We start from the raw sequence: 16,621 nt of genomic DNA, 5'->3' as shown, positions 1-16,621 counted from the left end.
GATTAGAACTGCAAAGCATGGACTTCGCAAAGAAACAGCCTTTAATTGTATGGCCTGTCACTTTGAGAGATAGTGAGAAAGGGAGGAGAGAGGAACTCTAATTTTATTTTTCATACAGTTTTAATTTTTTAATATGTGTAGCTATTTACTGCAAAGAGGTTATTATTTCAGTGTGAAGTTCACTGTTAATTTATTATTAACTTCCCTACACACCTGTACAAATCTGTATTAATGTATTTGGAACCCTGGTTCTAAAAACTTTCAGCTAGTATATTGTAAACTTGAAAGGAGTTATTCACATCAGCACTGAACTGGCCGGTTAGGCAGATCTTTAAAAGGATTTGATAGGGATATTCTTCTTGTATTTCCTGTGTATTTTCCCAATCCTGATTTCATGCTCATGTGTGGTGATTTATTTTTCCAGGGCACTGTGCCATCCAGTATAGAAGAGGTCAGTGTGGTAGTATTTCATAGCTTTTCTTTCATCCACAAAGCCTTGCCACCTTCTGTCCATGACTCATGCATCTACTGGTGTTCTCTGATAGCAAGAACATTTTGATTAGCTAGCTGTACAGGTTACCTGGTTATTATTCTCGTCCTGTCCACATGTGGGTGGATGTGTGTGAAATCTGGAGGTCCTAGCCAATGTTGAAACATAATCCTATCTAGGCCAGGAAATGCCTGGCTTCCCAGATACTTCTCAGAGCAGTAGGGCAGGGACTAAATTTCTTATTTCCTTCCTGTCCTCCTCCATCCCATAACACCTATGGTCCAAATGGGTGTTTGATAGTCATTGTTAATACATTCTATAGAAGCCATATTTTATGTGAAAATATCTCTAGGCCCATCATTTTCCATTCTAATAGGATCCATTATAGAGGGATCGATCCTATTAGTGAAGCAAATTGCCATATAAATAATGTATTACAAGTAGACATAGTTTAAATCCTTGTTCTACCTACTAACTATTAGACCCTGAGCTATTACTTCTCAATTCACCTCAGATTCCTCCTCTGTAAAATCGAGATGAAAACAGTACCAATGACATGGGGTTATTATGAAGAGTTAAAAAGATACTGAATGCAGAGCACTTGGTGCATACCGGGCATATACCAAGTGCTGTACAAGTGCTCACTATCCTTCTTAGTACTGCTGTCATCATTTGTAGTGATAGTAGGCCATATGAAGATTTTTTTTTTCTCTGATGGATAAAAACTTCAGTATGAGTGGCAAGAATGGGATGGAGGGAGGGAGAGGAAAATAGAGGTTCAAATAAAAGGAGCTTACGTTAAGAAAAAAAAAAAAACAAAAGGAAAACCAGTGAGATACTGTATGCCTTGGGCATGCTTGTATTCACGTAGTGATGAGCAGGTGGACTTACCCTTGCTGTATCTATATATTATGTACCACCTAGCACACACGTAGGCTGTTAATAGATGCCTTTGGATTTACAGATGTTCTTTAACTTACAGTGGGGGTCTGTCCCTATAAATCCTTCGTATGTTGAAAATATCAAAAGTACATTTTTGATTTACAGTATCTTCAATGTATTATGGGTTTATCTTGGACTCCATTGTAAGTTGAGGAGTGTACTGAATGTGTACCGTTTTCATACCATCATAGAGTTGAAGAATTGTAGGTGGATCCATCGTAAGTTGGGGACTGGTTGTCCTTTTGAGGCTTCTCCAGCATTTCTGGGACTGTATTTATTGGAGTATCTGTGTGTGTGTGTGCTGTTTTTCTCCTAATCATTTAATTAAAAATTAATCTTTCTATACCTTACCAACAGTTGCTTCCTTTGTACCTGCTTGTTTTAAACCCTTTAGTCTCATTTTTCTTATAGAGTTTGCCTAAATTATAGAAAATTATTTTAGTATGTTGAAATTAGTATTATTACACATGTTGGGCTGTGCAAAGATGTGAATTCCTGAGTTCACATTGTATTTGTGTTCTTCCTTGCTCTAATATTATACTAAGGGTTTACAATAATCATTTGCAATATAAAAGAGACTGAAGATTTGCTAGCCTGCTTCAAAATATCAGTTTTTGAGTGGCTTTTATTGGAGGTGAAAATTAGTCAATTTTATACATGTTCTTGATACTTCCAAGAACAAACCAATTGGTAAAACACAGCCTACTAGAAAAATAGGTAAAGTGTATATATAATTCCCTGAAAAAGAAATTAAGGCCACAAACACCAAAAACTCTGTAGTGTTACTACCAGTCAAAAAATGAAAAAACACGTCTGTACCATTTTTTAAAAACCTATCACATTGGGGAAAGTATTTTTTTTTTTAATTAATCTTTTAGGGCATTTCTTCCCTGTTTGATATTTTTTATATGTAAATCTTTTTTTTCTTATCAAACTAATCATGGACATAACATAACATTGCAATGTACTGAAACTGAGTATGTTTTGGGGGAGAGAATTCTGTGCCATGGTAGACCAATATCAAGGATGATTGAAAGCCTCTGGCCTCTTTCTAAAACGCTAATACCTGGTTAGCCTTACACTCATCACCCAATACTAGAAGGTATTGTGTCTGGCCACAGAGCGGCTCTCTTTTCTTGATGGGTTTGAGGTGTATGTGCAACCACTGAGCACCTGTTTGCGAGGCTATTGCCCTTGAAAGGAGGGAAGGGGTGGCTATGTAAAGAGTATCTTAGCTGCTGGACATAAGCAATTCTTCATTATTCAGAGGTTATTGATCATGTTGCTGGATTGCAGTGCTTCTCTGTATCAGGAGGTAAATCAAAGGAAGGGAAAGTTGGTTCTTTGGTGACAGCAGCTTTTATGGGGAAATATTTTTCACCTTTGAAGACTATAGGAGATGGGAGTTATTTCTATGTTTTAAATATTGATGGTATCCTCATTTCCTTTCTACTAATTAGTTAATTATTGTTCTATTGATAATTATTGGCTCTATTTTTGTTCTTCACTTTGGTAATTCCATTTGTCTGTTTTACCGGGTTCTCAATTGTAGTCATTAGTCCAGCCTCTTCATTTTAGATATTTACTCGGTATTTTTTAGTGCAAAATTCTGAGGTCTGGGAGTCCAGAGACCTGGTTTTCATTTTTATTTTTTGGTTGCAGGTTCTGCTACTTCCTAACTGTGACTGTACAATAAACATTTACCTGCTTTGAATCTCAATTTCCTGATCTGTAAAATGAGAGGGTTGGATTAATTAATCCCCATGGTCTTTTGAATTTTGTGAGTCTGACAGAGATTTTGTCCAATGATTTGTGTTACAAACATGACCTAGGTATAAACACCTTTCTATTACATTCTGTCTCTGTATTCTTCACAGCAGTGGTTAAATCATTGGAAGTTTTCATTCTCATTCAAAACAGCATCATTTGTTAATCATTGAAGTGTTTGTATTTTGCTTATTGGAGGCACAGATTACCTTGATATTGTAATTCCGATTAGCTGGGAAGATGCCTTAGGAGTAATTAGACAACATGGAGTTAAAGAACATAAAAAGGCAGTGCAAACGAGTGCTTTCTCTTCTTGCAGAAGGGGGTATTCTATTTCCTGATGCTTGAGATGATCTAAACAAAGACATTCATTTTATTAGTGGCATGGTTTCTTTCGCCCACTACCATGACCTTATCCTGTTCAAAGAAGCTGCCACAGGGTGCTTAAGTAGAAACATACAGTGTGATTTAGCATGCAGTTCAGAGGGGCCAGGTTCTCACATTGCATGTAAGAAAGTTCCCTTTTCGTTTGTCTGTCTGGGCTACTTATTCATCTGTATTGGAAGAGAGGAGAAAAATGCTAGTCTTTCTGTGTTGCGGGAGGATGGCTTGCCCTCGTACATAGGTGTTGGGATGGGGTGTGTGTGGGGGGTGTGTGGATGTGAGATAAGTCTTTTTTTAGCCATCTGTGGTCATTGAGAAACACAGAAACTTTCTGTGTTTCTTTCAGCTTTTCATAGTTGTGGAATTTTAGGTAGTTGTCATACTGTAGTCAAAACATGATTCTGTGAATTTCTGGAATTGGTCTTTAATTTTTACATAACTCTGTCTGGAACATTTCTGAGTACTTCATGAAAAGTGAGGGTCCATCCCCTCGGAAGAACAGGATAGGCGTCAGGAACACTGAAACCTGGCCCCATGGGACCCTGGTGCCCTGCCCTTTGGCCCCAAAGCTGGACCTACAACCACCAGCAATCTAAATCCACCTCCAAACAACACTGAACAACTGCATGGGCAGTGCAAGTCCCCCAAAAACCCAGACCGGGAAAATCTCAGGTGCTGTATCCTTTCTCCCTCCTCTGAGCTCTGGAGTGTTCTAAAATTACATGACTTCTCTGCATTTGGGTCACTTGATTAAAACTGGAAGCACTGTTTAATCCATAAAATACCCTGTAATGGAAAATGACTACATCAACTTGGTTTGAAAATGTATCTTTTATGGTCTTTTATTATTTTGTTGGGTTTTGACATGTTTTGGTGCCAGGTAGAGGAGTGGGAGGAAGGAGATTATTTTCTACTTCAAAACAATGGGTGGCTAGGATTCTAGTCCTGGCTTTGTCTGTAACTAGTGTGATATCAGAAAAGTTGGCTAACCCCCCTGTGCCTCAGTTACCCGAGATGCCAAATATCTGCCCACCTTCCTAGCTTAGTTCTTGCGAGAGTAGGGTGGGTGGCTCACACCTATAATCCCAGCACTTTGAGAGGCTGAGGCAGGTGGATCACCTGAGGTCAGGGGTTTGAGAACAGCCTGGCCAACATGGTGAAACCTGTCTCTACTAAAAATACAAAAAATTAGCTGGGTGTGGTGGTGGGTACCTGTAATCTCAGTTACTCAGGAGGCTCAGGCAGGAGAATCACTGGAACCTGTGAGATAGAGGTTGCAGTGAGCCGAGATTGCACTATTGCACTCCAGCCTGGGCAACAAGAGTGAAATTCTGTCTCAAAAAAAAAAAAAAAAGGAAAATATTTCTGTGTCTTGAAAATGTTAAAGCCATGGTGATTGCTCAAAATAGTATGGCATTTAATATAAAATAGATACCCTTAATAGCCCACGTGTAAAATTAAACTTAAAAGGGTCATATTGGGACATTATCTTTACAATTAAAGAGTTTTCTGTAACAAGGATTGAACCTAGGCAGGACTTTATACCAGAATAATTGTGTTCCTACTGAATGAGTTACAGATTTAGTCTGTTTGTTCCTTGTTTCAGAGGAGTCAAGCGTCAGAACTTAATGGTGGTTGTAGGTTCTCATTTGCTGTGACATTTCAGTCATTAGTCTGATTGGAGCATTCTTTATCAGCTCTGTGCTTCAAGAGGAGGCGGAAACCACCATCCTGTTGGCTTGGCGGACGTCTGCCTGCTCAGATACCACGTCTCTCCTGGAGTCCCCCAGGGGCCTGGGGAAAGGACGAGGGGGCGGCCAGCTGGGCCCCCTGGGCTGGGGACCAGGAGCCCTCGCTCGGCTCGTTTCCCACTCATTGTGCGGCCCAGGCCCTATCACTCGAGAGGCCTGGCAAGGAAGTGAGGAGGAAGCCGGTGCCACTACTGGTTCAGAATGTTCCAGTGTGGTTGGAAAGTCTGAGAAGCAGCCTGGGTGAGAAGAACAAGACCTTATTGACAGGGTTCAGTCCTGGTCAGGTCTGTTTCACATCAGCTCTCTAAATAATCACAGCTCTTGCCACCTCAGGGATCTCTAGCACGTTTACCTCTGGCTTTTTTTTTTAAACATTTAATGCAGCTATGGTAGAACACAAAGCATTCAAACTTTTTATTCCAAGAGAATGATTAGAAGTATAGTGTTGCCTGCTTCAAAACAATAATAGCAAAACAAAGTCCAAACTTCATACTTTACAGGGCTTTCCAACCTACTGCCAAATTATTATTCTTATTGCAAATATTTTTCTATTAAGCTGTTTTCTCATTGATTGATTTATAGGGATATTGATTATCCTATAATAACATTTTCAGTGGTTGTGTAGCCCGACTTGGCTTGTCATGGTCTGAATTGGTCAGTGTCATTATCTAACTTAGATAATGGTCAGTGTCATTATCTGACATATTTTAGATATGTAAAAATGGTAAGAATTGTAAGAATGGGATTAAAAAAGAATGTGCCAAACATTTTCTCTTCTGCACATGAATCTATAAACTAGAATATTTACCTCAAGAAGTCAGAAGAAAATCTGCTGGAGATTTTAGCCCTGGCATGGTGGCTCACGCCTGAATCTCAGCCTTTGGGAGGCCCAGGCAGGCAGATCACGTGAGGTCTAGAGTTCCAGATCAGCCTGGCCGACATGGTGAAAACCTGTCTTTACTACAACTATGAATGTTAGCTAGGGGTGGTGGCACGCACCCGCAATCCCAGCTATTTGGGAGGCTGAGGCACGAGAATCGCTTGAACCCGGAGGCAGAGGTTGCAGTGAGCCACAATAACAGCACTGCACTCCGGCCTGGGTGAAAGAGCGAGACTCCATCTTAAAAAAGAAGAAGAAGAAGAAAATCTGCTCTAGGTTTGAATGAACCACAGAATGTGTCCCTTGTATGCTTTGCCTTGTCATTCTGCCTGAATTTATGCATGACTTCTGCATTAATGTAGTAAACACTCACTTGGCAGTCCTTTCATTTTCAGGGCCCATAGGGTGTTTCCAATTCCAGCTTTTGGTCAAGTAATAAGAAAAAGGTTTTGGTTTTTTTTCCCCTGGAATATCTGGTAGGAGCTTTTGAAGCTCAAAGGGATATTTAAAGCCTGTTCAAATTGAAGAAACTGAAGAAAACCCAAACGTCCCCAACCACTTCTGAGGACACGAATTTCCAGTGGTTGGAGCTTCCCATTTTTATCTTTTCGTCTGAATGAGATGGATGGGGACCGTCTAGTTGGGCAGAAAGCAGAGGAGCAGTTATGGGATCGACTGCAAAATGTCTAACCAATTTATTTTCTGAGAGAGGCTGGTGACTTTTTATAGCACCTACGGAATGGTGATTTTTGAACTTTTGACCTATTAAATAGTTTAATTATATGTCTCTCATACTTTCCCTCTAAAAGTGGCACATGAAATATTTTAGGTCAAATGAAGACCCTTACCCAGAAATTTTAAAAATAATTATTAAGAACCAGTTGAGAATCTCTGTATTTTGTCAGACACCTTCATTTTAAGGCAGGAAGTAGCTATATGATTTAAGATTAATACAAAGGAAATACTTATGATTTTATAAAAAAAGAGAATATCTTCTTTTTTTAAAAGTTCATTTGTATGTGTGCATAATAATACAAATCTGATCCCCATCCCTGCTCCCTGCCACCTTAAAACCTTTTCAAGCCTACAGTGATTTTCCAGAACCTTTAGGGTTAGCAGCCAGCTGTGGCCATTGCCTGGAAAGGCCAGCCCTCCAAAGGTACTTACCTTCCTCCACGTCCCCTGGCCTTCTTTATTCTACCATGGAGTCTTCTCCTCTCCACACTGGCCCTTCTATATCCCCAACCCACCTAGCTCCCATCTTATCCCTTCCCCAGTGATTTTTTTTTCTTTCCCTCTGGAGACAATGTCTCCCTCTGCCACCCAGGCTGGAGTGCAGTTTTGCAATCATGGCTTACTCCAGCCTCGAACTCCCAGGTTCAAGTGATCCTCCCACCTCAGCTTCCCAAGTAGCTGGTACCACAGGCACGAGCCACCAAGACTGGCTAATTTTTAAAGATGTTTTGGGCTGGGCATGGTGGCTCACACCTGTAATTCAACAGTTTGGGAGGCCACGGTGGGAAGATCACTTGTGTCCAGGAGTTTGACACCAGCCTGGGCAACATAGTGAGACCCCATCTCCACCAATTTTTTGTTTTGTTTTGTTTTAACAGTGCTAAGGTCTCACTGTGTTGCTCAGGCTATTCTCCAACTCTTGGATGCAAGTAATCCTCCTGCCTTGACCTCCCAAAGTACCAGGATTATAGGTGTGAGCAACTGTGCCTGACCCCCAGTGATCTTGCTTAACGACCCCCCAGAATTACTAAGATTTCTGCTTTATGTTGCTATGACACCAAGGCATTCTGCCCCCATATTCTGCATGTTTCACAAAACTGGTAAGTGGCAAAACCTAAACCCAAATCCATCTGATTCTGGAACTTCATGCTGTCTGTTGATGCATATCACTTTCCTGGATTTGATTTTCATCCTCTGTCTTCTGTGGAGCTCAAGTGAATACTGTTTGTGAAAATGCTTTGTGTATAGGGGAACACCATGTGGTATTTATTGACATTATTGGGGTCATTTTTATTTTAGGTTGCCATTGTCGTTAGGTAGCCTTTTAAATGCTTTTCTCAAAACTCTTCATCTAGACCACCTTTCTATACCACTATGAGACTGACGTTTTGCAATTTTTTCTTTCTCCCCAGGATGGTTCCTACCTGGCTGAGTTCCTGCTGGAGAAAGGCTATGAGGTGGGTGACTCAATGGGAAGCGGGCGCAGGCTGGTGGGGTTGCTCGCATGCAGCGGCCACATGCTTCCTCTGCTGCCGTCCTCTTGAGTGTGTTTTCCACTGAAACGCAGATAACAAATCAGAATCCGGGGAAGAATGTGTCTTTGGGCTTGTGAGCCTGCCAACCCATTGTGCTGTTTATCTGCCGGTGAGCACTGGTGGCTCCCCTGCACTCACAGTGTTCAGCTGTGGTGCACACTTCCCACATTCTCCGATAACGCAGCAGCCTGTGCAAGCGAAGCTGTAACATGATTCGGGTTAATTTATGATGTAATGTGTTTCATAAGAAAGTCCTACTCACCATGAAGTCACTTAATTCAGAAATTACAGAGAGCAATAAAAACCAAGCTGATTGTTGGCAAACTTGAATGAAAAATTTATACCTGGAGGTTTTCCTTTCTAATAGGCAACCATATATTTTATGGAGCTGAAACTTTTAGGTTTGCTGCTTTTGTCGTTGTCTTCACCATTTCTCCTTTCCTTAAAAGAAACAATAGTTTTATATATTAATTTTGATGTGCTAAGTATGTACAACTTAATTTTTTAAAGAATGTTTTTCAGATATATACATGTATATAAATTCATGCTATACAGAAAAAAAAAACCTTTACAGTGGCCCGTATGCTCTGATCTGTTTTATGAATGTTTACATTAATACTTTAGGATTATCTGTTTATTCTAATTGTTGGTACATTATTTTAAAAATGTGTAATTGGGGCAAATGGAAACACAACAGGAAAGAATTTGGCATCTAAATGCCAACATTATTTGAAGAAAAAAAGTTAATTTTCTTTTAACTCATAATCTGAGAGCCTTGACTTTTAGACTTGAAGAAGTAACAGTAGATATGTTCAGCACCTTCTGTACCCTTATCCAAGAGCTAATGCTACATTTTGTAATTATATGAAAATAAATGGAATTATGAAAGTACATATGTATACGTATGTCCATATGCATAAGCTGCTGTAATAATCGAGAAAGAAATGCATATTCTACAGAGCAGAGGGTTTTAGAGTAGGTTATGTATAGTACAAAGTGTTGGTTTTAGAGAAAGACCTATATTTATTCAGGCTAGATTAACCTAACGCCTTAATATTTATTAAAAGGAATAGCTTGGCAGAGAGATGCCCATACTGTGTTTCAGATAGTTGGGACGAGCTGAGAGATGTTTGGCGGCTAGAGAGGAATTAGTGATGTTGTTGTGTATCGAGTGAACCTAGAAAATGAGCTAGCTGAGCAGAAATCGCTGCACTTGTGAAGTGAGGTGGCGTGTCACGCATGTCAGAAGTGATGCTCAAAACCACGTGAGTGTTGGGATCCACTCTTAGGGGGACAAGGTGGGCTGAGACTGGAGGTGAGGGTGGTGTTAACAGGCAGCGTCTGTGTCTAGTCCAGAGGAGGAGGGAGCACGGCTGTGCGCTGCAGTGATGGTGGACCCAGTGACAGTGGCAGGGCGAGTTTGGATGTGTAGATGGCAACCATCTCAAGCACCTGGTACTGTTAGTGTTACTGGAAAAGGCAGAGAAGCAGATCTCCATTTAGGTGTCCCTTGTTAAGGAACTAGCAGACTTCAGAAGACAAGAAGGATGAGAGATTTGCAAATAGATGCAACAAGAACCTAGGACTGCCGGATAAGCTGCAGATGTTTTTGTGGTATTTGAAATTGTAAGAGCAGATTTTATTATGACACAAAAAGACAATAGAAGGCCCACTTGGCAAATCATAGTTAATGGGAGGAATTTATCACTGAAACAATGTTTGAGAGAGAAAACAGGTTTAGGAGAGAGATCCGTGAACTGATAGAAGGAAACATGGTTGACACTATAGCGGGAAAGTACACAGCCACAAAGCATAATCAGAAATTAGTTCTCTTCCTAGTCCAGGGGAAATGTGAGCTCTCTGCATATTGTGGGACTGTAAGTGTGTTTATCCTTACTGTATTCAACTTTAATAGGCTGCTGTCCTCAATTTTAAGAGATTCGTATAACTCGAGAATAAACCATTAAAAGGAATCTGATGGTGGCACAGGCCTTATGTTTTTATGCTTAGGTCAAAGTAAATGTTAGAGTAATTTTTCAAATTGGCTGCATTGGAAAATTTCCCAAATTATCAGCTGCAGTCCCTGATTATTGAAGGCCATGAGTAAAAGAATAGGATTAGTAGATTGCATGAAGTAGGATGAGAGAGGGACGTATTTTATTACGTGTGAACTCGGGGTGGGGGGCAGTGGTGGTGGTCAACATCAGCAATTTTGGATGCTTACAGACTTCAGACTCTCAGCCTTTAGTGTGCATCAGAATCACTCAGGCCCTGTTAAGACACAGAAGGCTGGTTCAGGGATCTGGGAATTGTTCTTTCTAACACGACCCCAGTCAGTGTGACATTGCTTGCCTGGGTACTACAGATAGAGAAACCACCACAACTAAAGGTTTAGATGAGATCAGGTGATTGATTGAATCATATGATGAAGTTGAACACGGTACCCTAAGACATTTTAAATCCGTGAGGCCTTGCTTCTCTGGGTTGCCATATTATTTTGAATCTAGCCTTTGTATGAGGTATATTACTAAGGTCAGGAACAGCTGGAAACAACCTACTTAGGGATAGCAGAGGACAAACCAGGAACAGATAAACACTGTGAAGAAGAGCTTGATGCTGAGGCTGAGTTGTTCTTTCTAGAAAAGAAAGGCACACTGGTTGGTTAGCAGTGGTAAGGCCAGCTGTGCATTTTGAAACTGGGAAGCAATGGGCAGTGTGGAGAGGCCACAGTCACCTGGAGGGGAGCATGCAGGAGAGCAGGGCCAGGTTGGTGGGGTAGTGATGGTGGGTGGTGTAGGCAAAAACAAACCCTGTGTATGGAATTCATGTAGCACAGTCAGACTCACTCCTTTACTTTTTCTCCCATCAGAAAAGCAAAATGAAAGTATAAATAAGTTAGCTAGCCTTAAAGCAAAAATAGGCATTTGCAGATGACTTGAAAAGCAATAGCGTGTACTAACAGATTGATTAGTTATGGTTCATCACTTTGTATCACCTCACACACATTTAGACTCCTGAAGCCGTGGGGCCTTGCCATCAAATGTGGCCACTGAAATCCACAGATCTGATCATGCTCTGAACGAACCGTTTGAAATGAAAAAGTGAAGGGTTACTTCTCACTGAGAAGTGACTCAATTTAAAAGTTTAAAGGGACAGTTTTTAATGTTGTTTGTTTCTTGAATTTTGCCCAGGATTAAATGTTAAGGAGAGCATGAGGAGAATGGATGTAACACTCTTTCATTCCTTATTACCTACAGGGGTCATCTCATAATGAGGAAACCCAAGAATTCTTGGGTTTTATGGACAATCGCTCTTTGATTATGCTGTACACTTAATTCTACACATTGCTGAAGTGCAGAGGATCATTCTCCTTTATCCCTGTTGACCAGTACAGAGCCAGAGGGGTGGACAAAGTGGTTAGCTTGCTGTGGCAAAGGAGCCTCAGGCTGGGCACTGGACACCTGTGTCTCACTCTTCCTCTGCCACTTGCAGGCTCCGTGACCCTGGGCAAGTCACTCGACCCCTCTGAGACTTAGTTGCCTTTTCTGTAAATGGGGATGATAAGCACACCTGTCTCCCAAGGTGGTTGTGAAGGTTAGATAAGACAGTATATGGAAAATACTTAGCCCAGTGGAGCTCTGTGGGACTCATGGGCTTATTGATCTGGAGGTGGCAGAGTGACATGGGGTCTAATGTGGACAAGCCAGTGGACACAGATCTTTAATCGGCTCTTTAGTTGGATTCATTAATGAGTATTCCTGAGTAGCAGGCATGTTCTGTTGCCTAGGAAGCTGGAGCTGTTTGCATTTCTTCCTGTCATAAGGGAAAACGGAGGATTGACAGAAATGAAGCTTTTTATGAAAGCGCATTCTAGTTCTAAGTGTGTTTCCAGCACCACTGTTAGCAGATAAACCAACAACACACTTTTGTACCCATTTTGCACTAAGTACAGAGGAAAACCAGAGAAGTAAAGACAATGTCGAACCCTTTAAAAGCTAAAATCTGGGACTATATGAAAATATATTAAATAACTTGGTAACAGCTACAACACAAAGTATCAGAATTTAAAATAAAGAATAGGTAAATTGTGACATGAAGTATCAGCATAGAAAAGAAATGGATATAAGGTTAGTCCCATTGTTATCTCTGGGAGATTTTTTGTTAGAACATGGAGATACTTTCTTTCTTAATCTGTGAGAATCCTTGAACTGTTTTTCTTCTGGGTTGTTATCCCAGAAGCCTTTATACTTTGATTAAAAAAAAAGGCTAAGCTTTTATGGATTTCATGTTGAAACTATACTGAGTGTTGGCAGGGCTGACCAAGTCTATGTCCTTTAATGTTGCCACTTACTAGCTGTGTTATCTCAGGCAACATCCTCATTCATGGAATGGGACCAGTAATATTATAGTAAGGGTGTTGTGATGATTAAGTGATTTGATACATACAGAGAACGGTGTCCAGTACATGATCATTGCTGTGTAAGTGTTAGCTATTGATATTACTTAAATAATCTATACTTTTCAAAAGGTGAGTGACATTAACCATCCCTGGGAGTCGTCCTTGCCTCCAAGAGAAATCTAGACACTAAGAATTTGAAATTCAGTGATAATAATTTTCCATTTTCTTGATCATAATTAATAAATAATAAAGCATTTCTGTTATGTTACCTGATCTGACTGTGGATTTTGAAGTTAAATCAACTTTGTTTTAAATGGAAAGAACTTGAAATTTTCTTTTTTATCACCTTGTTAAGTGGGACATGAAATTTGTCAAAAAACTCATTTTCATTTATTGTAAGACCTCAGTGTTTCAGAATTATATTTTGTTTTTGAACTACTATAACTTTGTAATGATTTTGATTAAGTTTATATAAAGCCAAATTCAGCTCTTTTATCTTTTCAGTTTGGTTCCTAACACCTCATATCTTTTTCTCCCAAAATCCTTATAAAAACAAACAAAAAGCTCTACCTACATCCCTTCTGTAAAGAGAAAGCCGCTAATCTCAAATTCTTAACTAGATTATGCAGTTTGCACACATTTTGGCTTGTCTTGAAGTTTGTATTTCACCTGTCTCAGAAGCAGACAGACCCAGCTTTCATTAGTTCTTAGAATAATACCTGCTGTCATGGATTAAGCATTTGGCAGGTCTTTCTTTCCCTGTGTACACATACCAAATGTTGGGAGTTAGAGGAAATTAAAACACTTGATTTAAAAAAAAAGCAACCAGTGCTTAATGCTTTTGATTTTTAATGTGACAGTAAAGTCTTGGTTATGATTGGCTTGACTTTGTATAGTTGTCTGCATTTTAGATGGAATGCATCAAAATCATTTAATATTTTTGTCAAAGCTTTTTATGTTTATATGTAATGAATATATATTAATAAATGGCATGTCTCTATATTTTGGGCTGTTGGAATATGTGACTTCCCCAGAATCCAGCAATCTAGAGAAGATAGCCGAAATAACACTATTGTTATTCTTTTCATTGTCAAACTTAAATTACTCTTTTTAGAATATAGACTTTTTTAATTTAATAAAACAGAGAATTTACATCTGAGAAATCTATTTCATAAGTAACTTTGATAGTAAACACAAGTTTTGCTATGTATAAGTATATATGTGAAATATATACTTTTTGTTAAAATTAAGTTTATAGAGCAGTTCAACTTTACAATTAAGTAGCAACCTGAAAAATTGGAGATCATGAAGTAGAACAGATAAGCTTAAAATTAATGTTTTCTCCACGTTTAAATTAAGAAGTGGATATGTATAGCCAAATCTCAATTTAATTCTTCCTAGGGTTGAATGTTTGCCTCCTAAAATGTGAAACCAAGTTTGCGAAGTTCCTTTCCTAAAATATTTTCGTGTTTACCAACTTTTCTTGGGTTTCGTTCTTTTGGAAAATAATGTTGATGAGTGCTTTTCTTCCAAAGCAACTAACCAACAGAAATATTAACTGTGGGTGTGTTGTATCCTTCGCAGAAGTCAGTTTCTCATGTATGCCATTTAAAATGATGACATTTCTTTCTGTTTGAAAGAAAGTCTTATATTCTTATAATTTACCTCCGTATTTGGAATATTTGAGTCATACCAAGGATTAATTTTGGTTTGAAATAGAAATGATTGAGTTAAAATATAGAAGTATATTCAGCTGCAAATGAACTTTTCAGCATAAGAAGGAACACTTCTAAAATAAGTCAAGGATTAAAACTGCCACCAGTAGAACTGGAACTTGGGCAGCTGGTGACATAAGCTGGTGTTAGCATTGGCAGCACAAAGGGAGCAATCTGACATGAGAAGGAAGTGGGACTAGGTCTGGAACAATTTCTCCTGTGTGTCAGACACAAATAGTCTTTTCTTCAATATCAGGCAAGTATGCATTACATTCCTGTTTTATCAACTTTCCCCCCACCCCCCACCTATGGTTAAGTCAAGATAAAACAATTTTAAGAATCCTCTCTTCGTTTGAGTTTTCTTTAGGTCTTAAATCGAGTAGTACATAAATGCTGTCTCTTACCCATGCTCTTTAGCTTTCCGACTTTTCTACTTAGCTGCATAGTAACATCTGCTCTCTGATTATGTCTGTGGCTCCAGAAATACATACAGTAGATGCAAAGTGCAAGCTCTGAGGCCACTGAGAAGATGTGATGGCCTGGTGCTCTGTGGTGAGCAGGCCACAAAGGCCGTTTTACCGACACGGCCTCGAATGGTCTGTCTTCAGTTTCAAATGGAAAAGATATTTTTGTCAGCAGTTAGGCTGTAAGTGCGTGTGTTTGGAAAAGGAGACATTTGAGTATCTACAACTAAGCATGAAGTCGCATAATTACCTGATTACGTTTGTTGAGATTGGCAGTAAAATGGCTGGGGAAAGACAGAGGTAGGATGTTGGTAGCTGGTGGACAGTGGTTGCGGAGAAAGTAAGCAGTGGGACTATTTCTAATAATTTAAAATAATGCTTACAAATCATTTTTTCATAAAGCTAAACATTAGCTAAAGAAGTTGTTTACTAGTCCTCATTGCACATTTGTCTTTCCACACTGTAAAAACTCAGGTCCATGGAATTGTACGGCGGTCCAGTTCATTTAATACGGGTCGAATTGAGCATCTGTATAAGAATCCCCAGGCTCACATTGAAGGAAGTAAGTCATTTTCTTTTTCTAGAATCTCTTTCTATAAGGTGTTTTCAGATGTTCCTATGTTCAGATAAGGTGTTTTCAAATGTCATTTTTGTCAAAGCCCAACAAGTCACAATTATTTACCCATGAATTCCTGCACTGAATACGATTTACATGCCTTGAAAACCTTCCCTGCTCACTGCCCTAGGCCGTAGTGTCATGATGGTTTGGCTGTTAGAAGGCTATGAAGTAGATGGCTTGGAGAGACCAAGAAAGGGCATGCCTTTGATCACCCCTCTGCAGGTGTCCTTATCCCCTCAAGTAAGAGCAGTTCCACACTGGCAGTGCACCGACCTGCTTTTTATATTCGGTCCAATTTAATCAATTTAAACAATCTTTGTACATTTAATTATTTTTAAAAATAATTTGTGAAGATAGGCCCAAATAAATGGCAATCAAAACTGTTCTAAATGACTGATCATTGTCAGTATTTGCAGTTGTTTTGCTGCTTTTGTTAATTTGTCTGTATGCAGCTGTACAGTTTATGTAGCACAAGCAGACTGTTTTCTTGTTTGAGCCTATGGTAACTCCTGAGGTGGATAGGGAGACCCAGAGAGCACTTTATAGTTGAGGAAATGGAGACAGAGAGGTTATGAGTTTTCTGAGGTTGCGCACTGTGAAGAAGGCAGAGCTGGCACCAGGACACAGGGATTTTAATTCCAAGTTCAGCCTGTATTATGTGGCCAGTTTTTCCAGCCAGCAAGGACGATACAGTCAGCTTGTAAACCATATGTGGTTTTGTATTCACCCCTGAGCCCTGCATATTTGAAGGTTTGGGCTACTTGTATAGGTAGTGACAGCATCAGGAAGATGATGCAGTTGTCCACAGTAAAAGGCTTTCCACTTTAAGTCATGAAGTGTGTTGTCTTTGAAAATCATTATTGTTTTTGTGCAAAGTTCAGAACAGTCCTGCCACTGGATGTAGCTATAGATCAATATTATGTAAAAATGATGAAAAGAT

General features: G+C 39.6%; 1 protein-coding gene across 5 annotated transcripts in view; it reads left to right on the top strand.

The window, feature by feature from the left end:
• GMDS (GDP-mannose 4,6-dehydratase) overlaps positions 1-16,621 on the top strand; it is a 679,307-nt gene that overhangs the window by 113,134 nt on the left and 549,552 nt on the right. For all 5 annotated transcript variants that reach the window (XM_063812047.1, XM_016954803.3, XM_016954804.3 and 2 more), the window contains exons 2-3: positions 8,362-8,406; positions 15,537-15,624. In XM_063812047.1, the coding sequence (XP_063668117.1) occupies positions 8,362-8,406; positions 15,537-15,624 (133 nt within the window). The remainder of the gene's footprint in view (positions 1-8,361; positions 8,407-15,536; positions 15,625-16,621) is intronic.

The sequence above is a fragment of the Pan troglodytes genome, chromosome 5 (genome assembly GCF_028858775.2).
Source record: "Pan troglodytes isolate AG18354 chromosome 5, NHGRI_mPanTro3-v2.0_pri, whole genome shotgun sequence".
Classification (NCBI taxonomy): domain Eukaryota; kingdom Metazoa; phylum Chordata; class Mammalia; order Primates; family Hominidae; genus Pan; species Pan troglodytes.
This window is presented reverse-complemented; position numbering and strand designations above follow the sequence as displayed.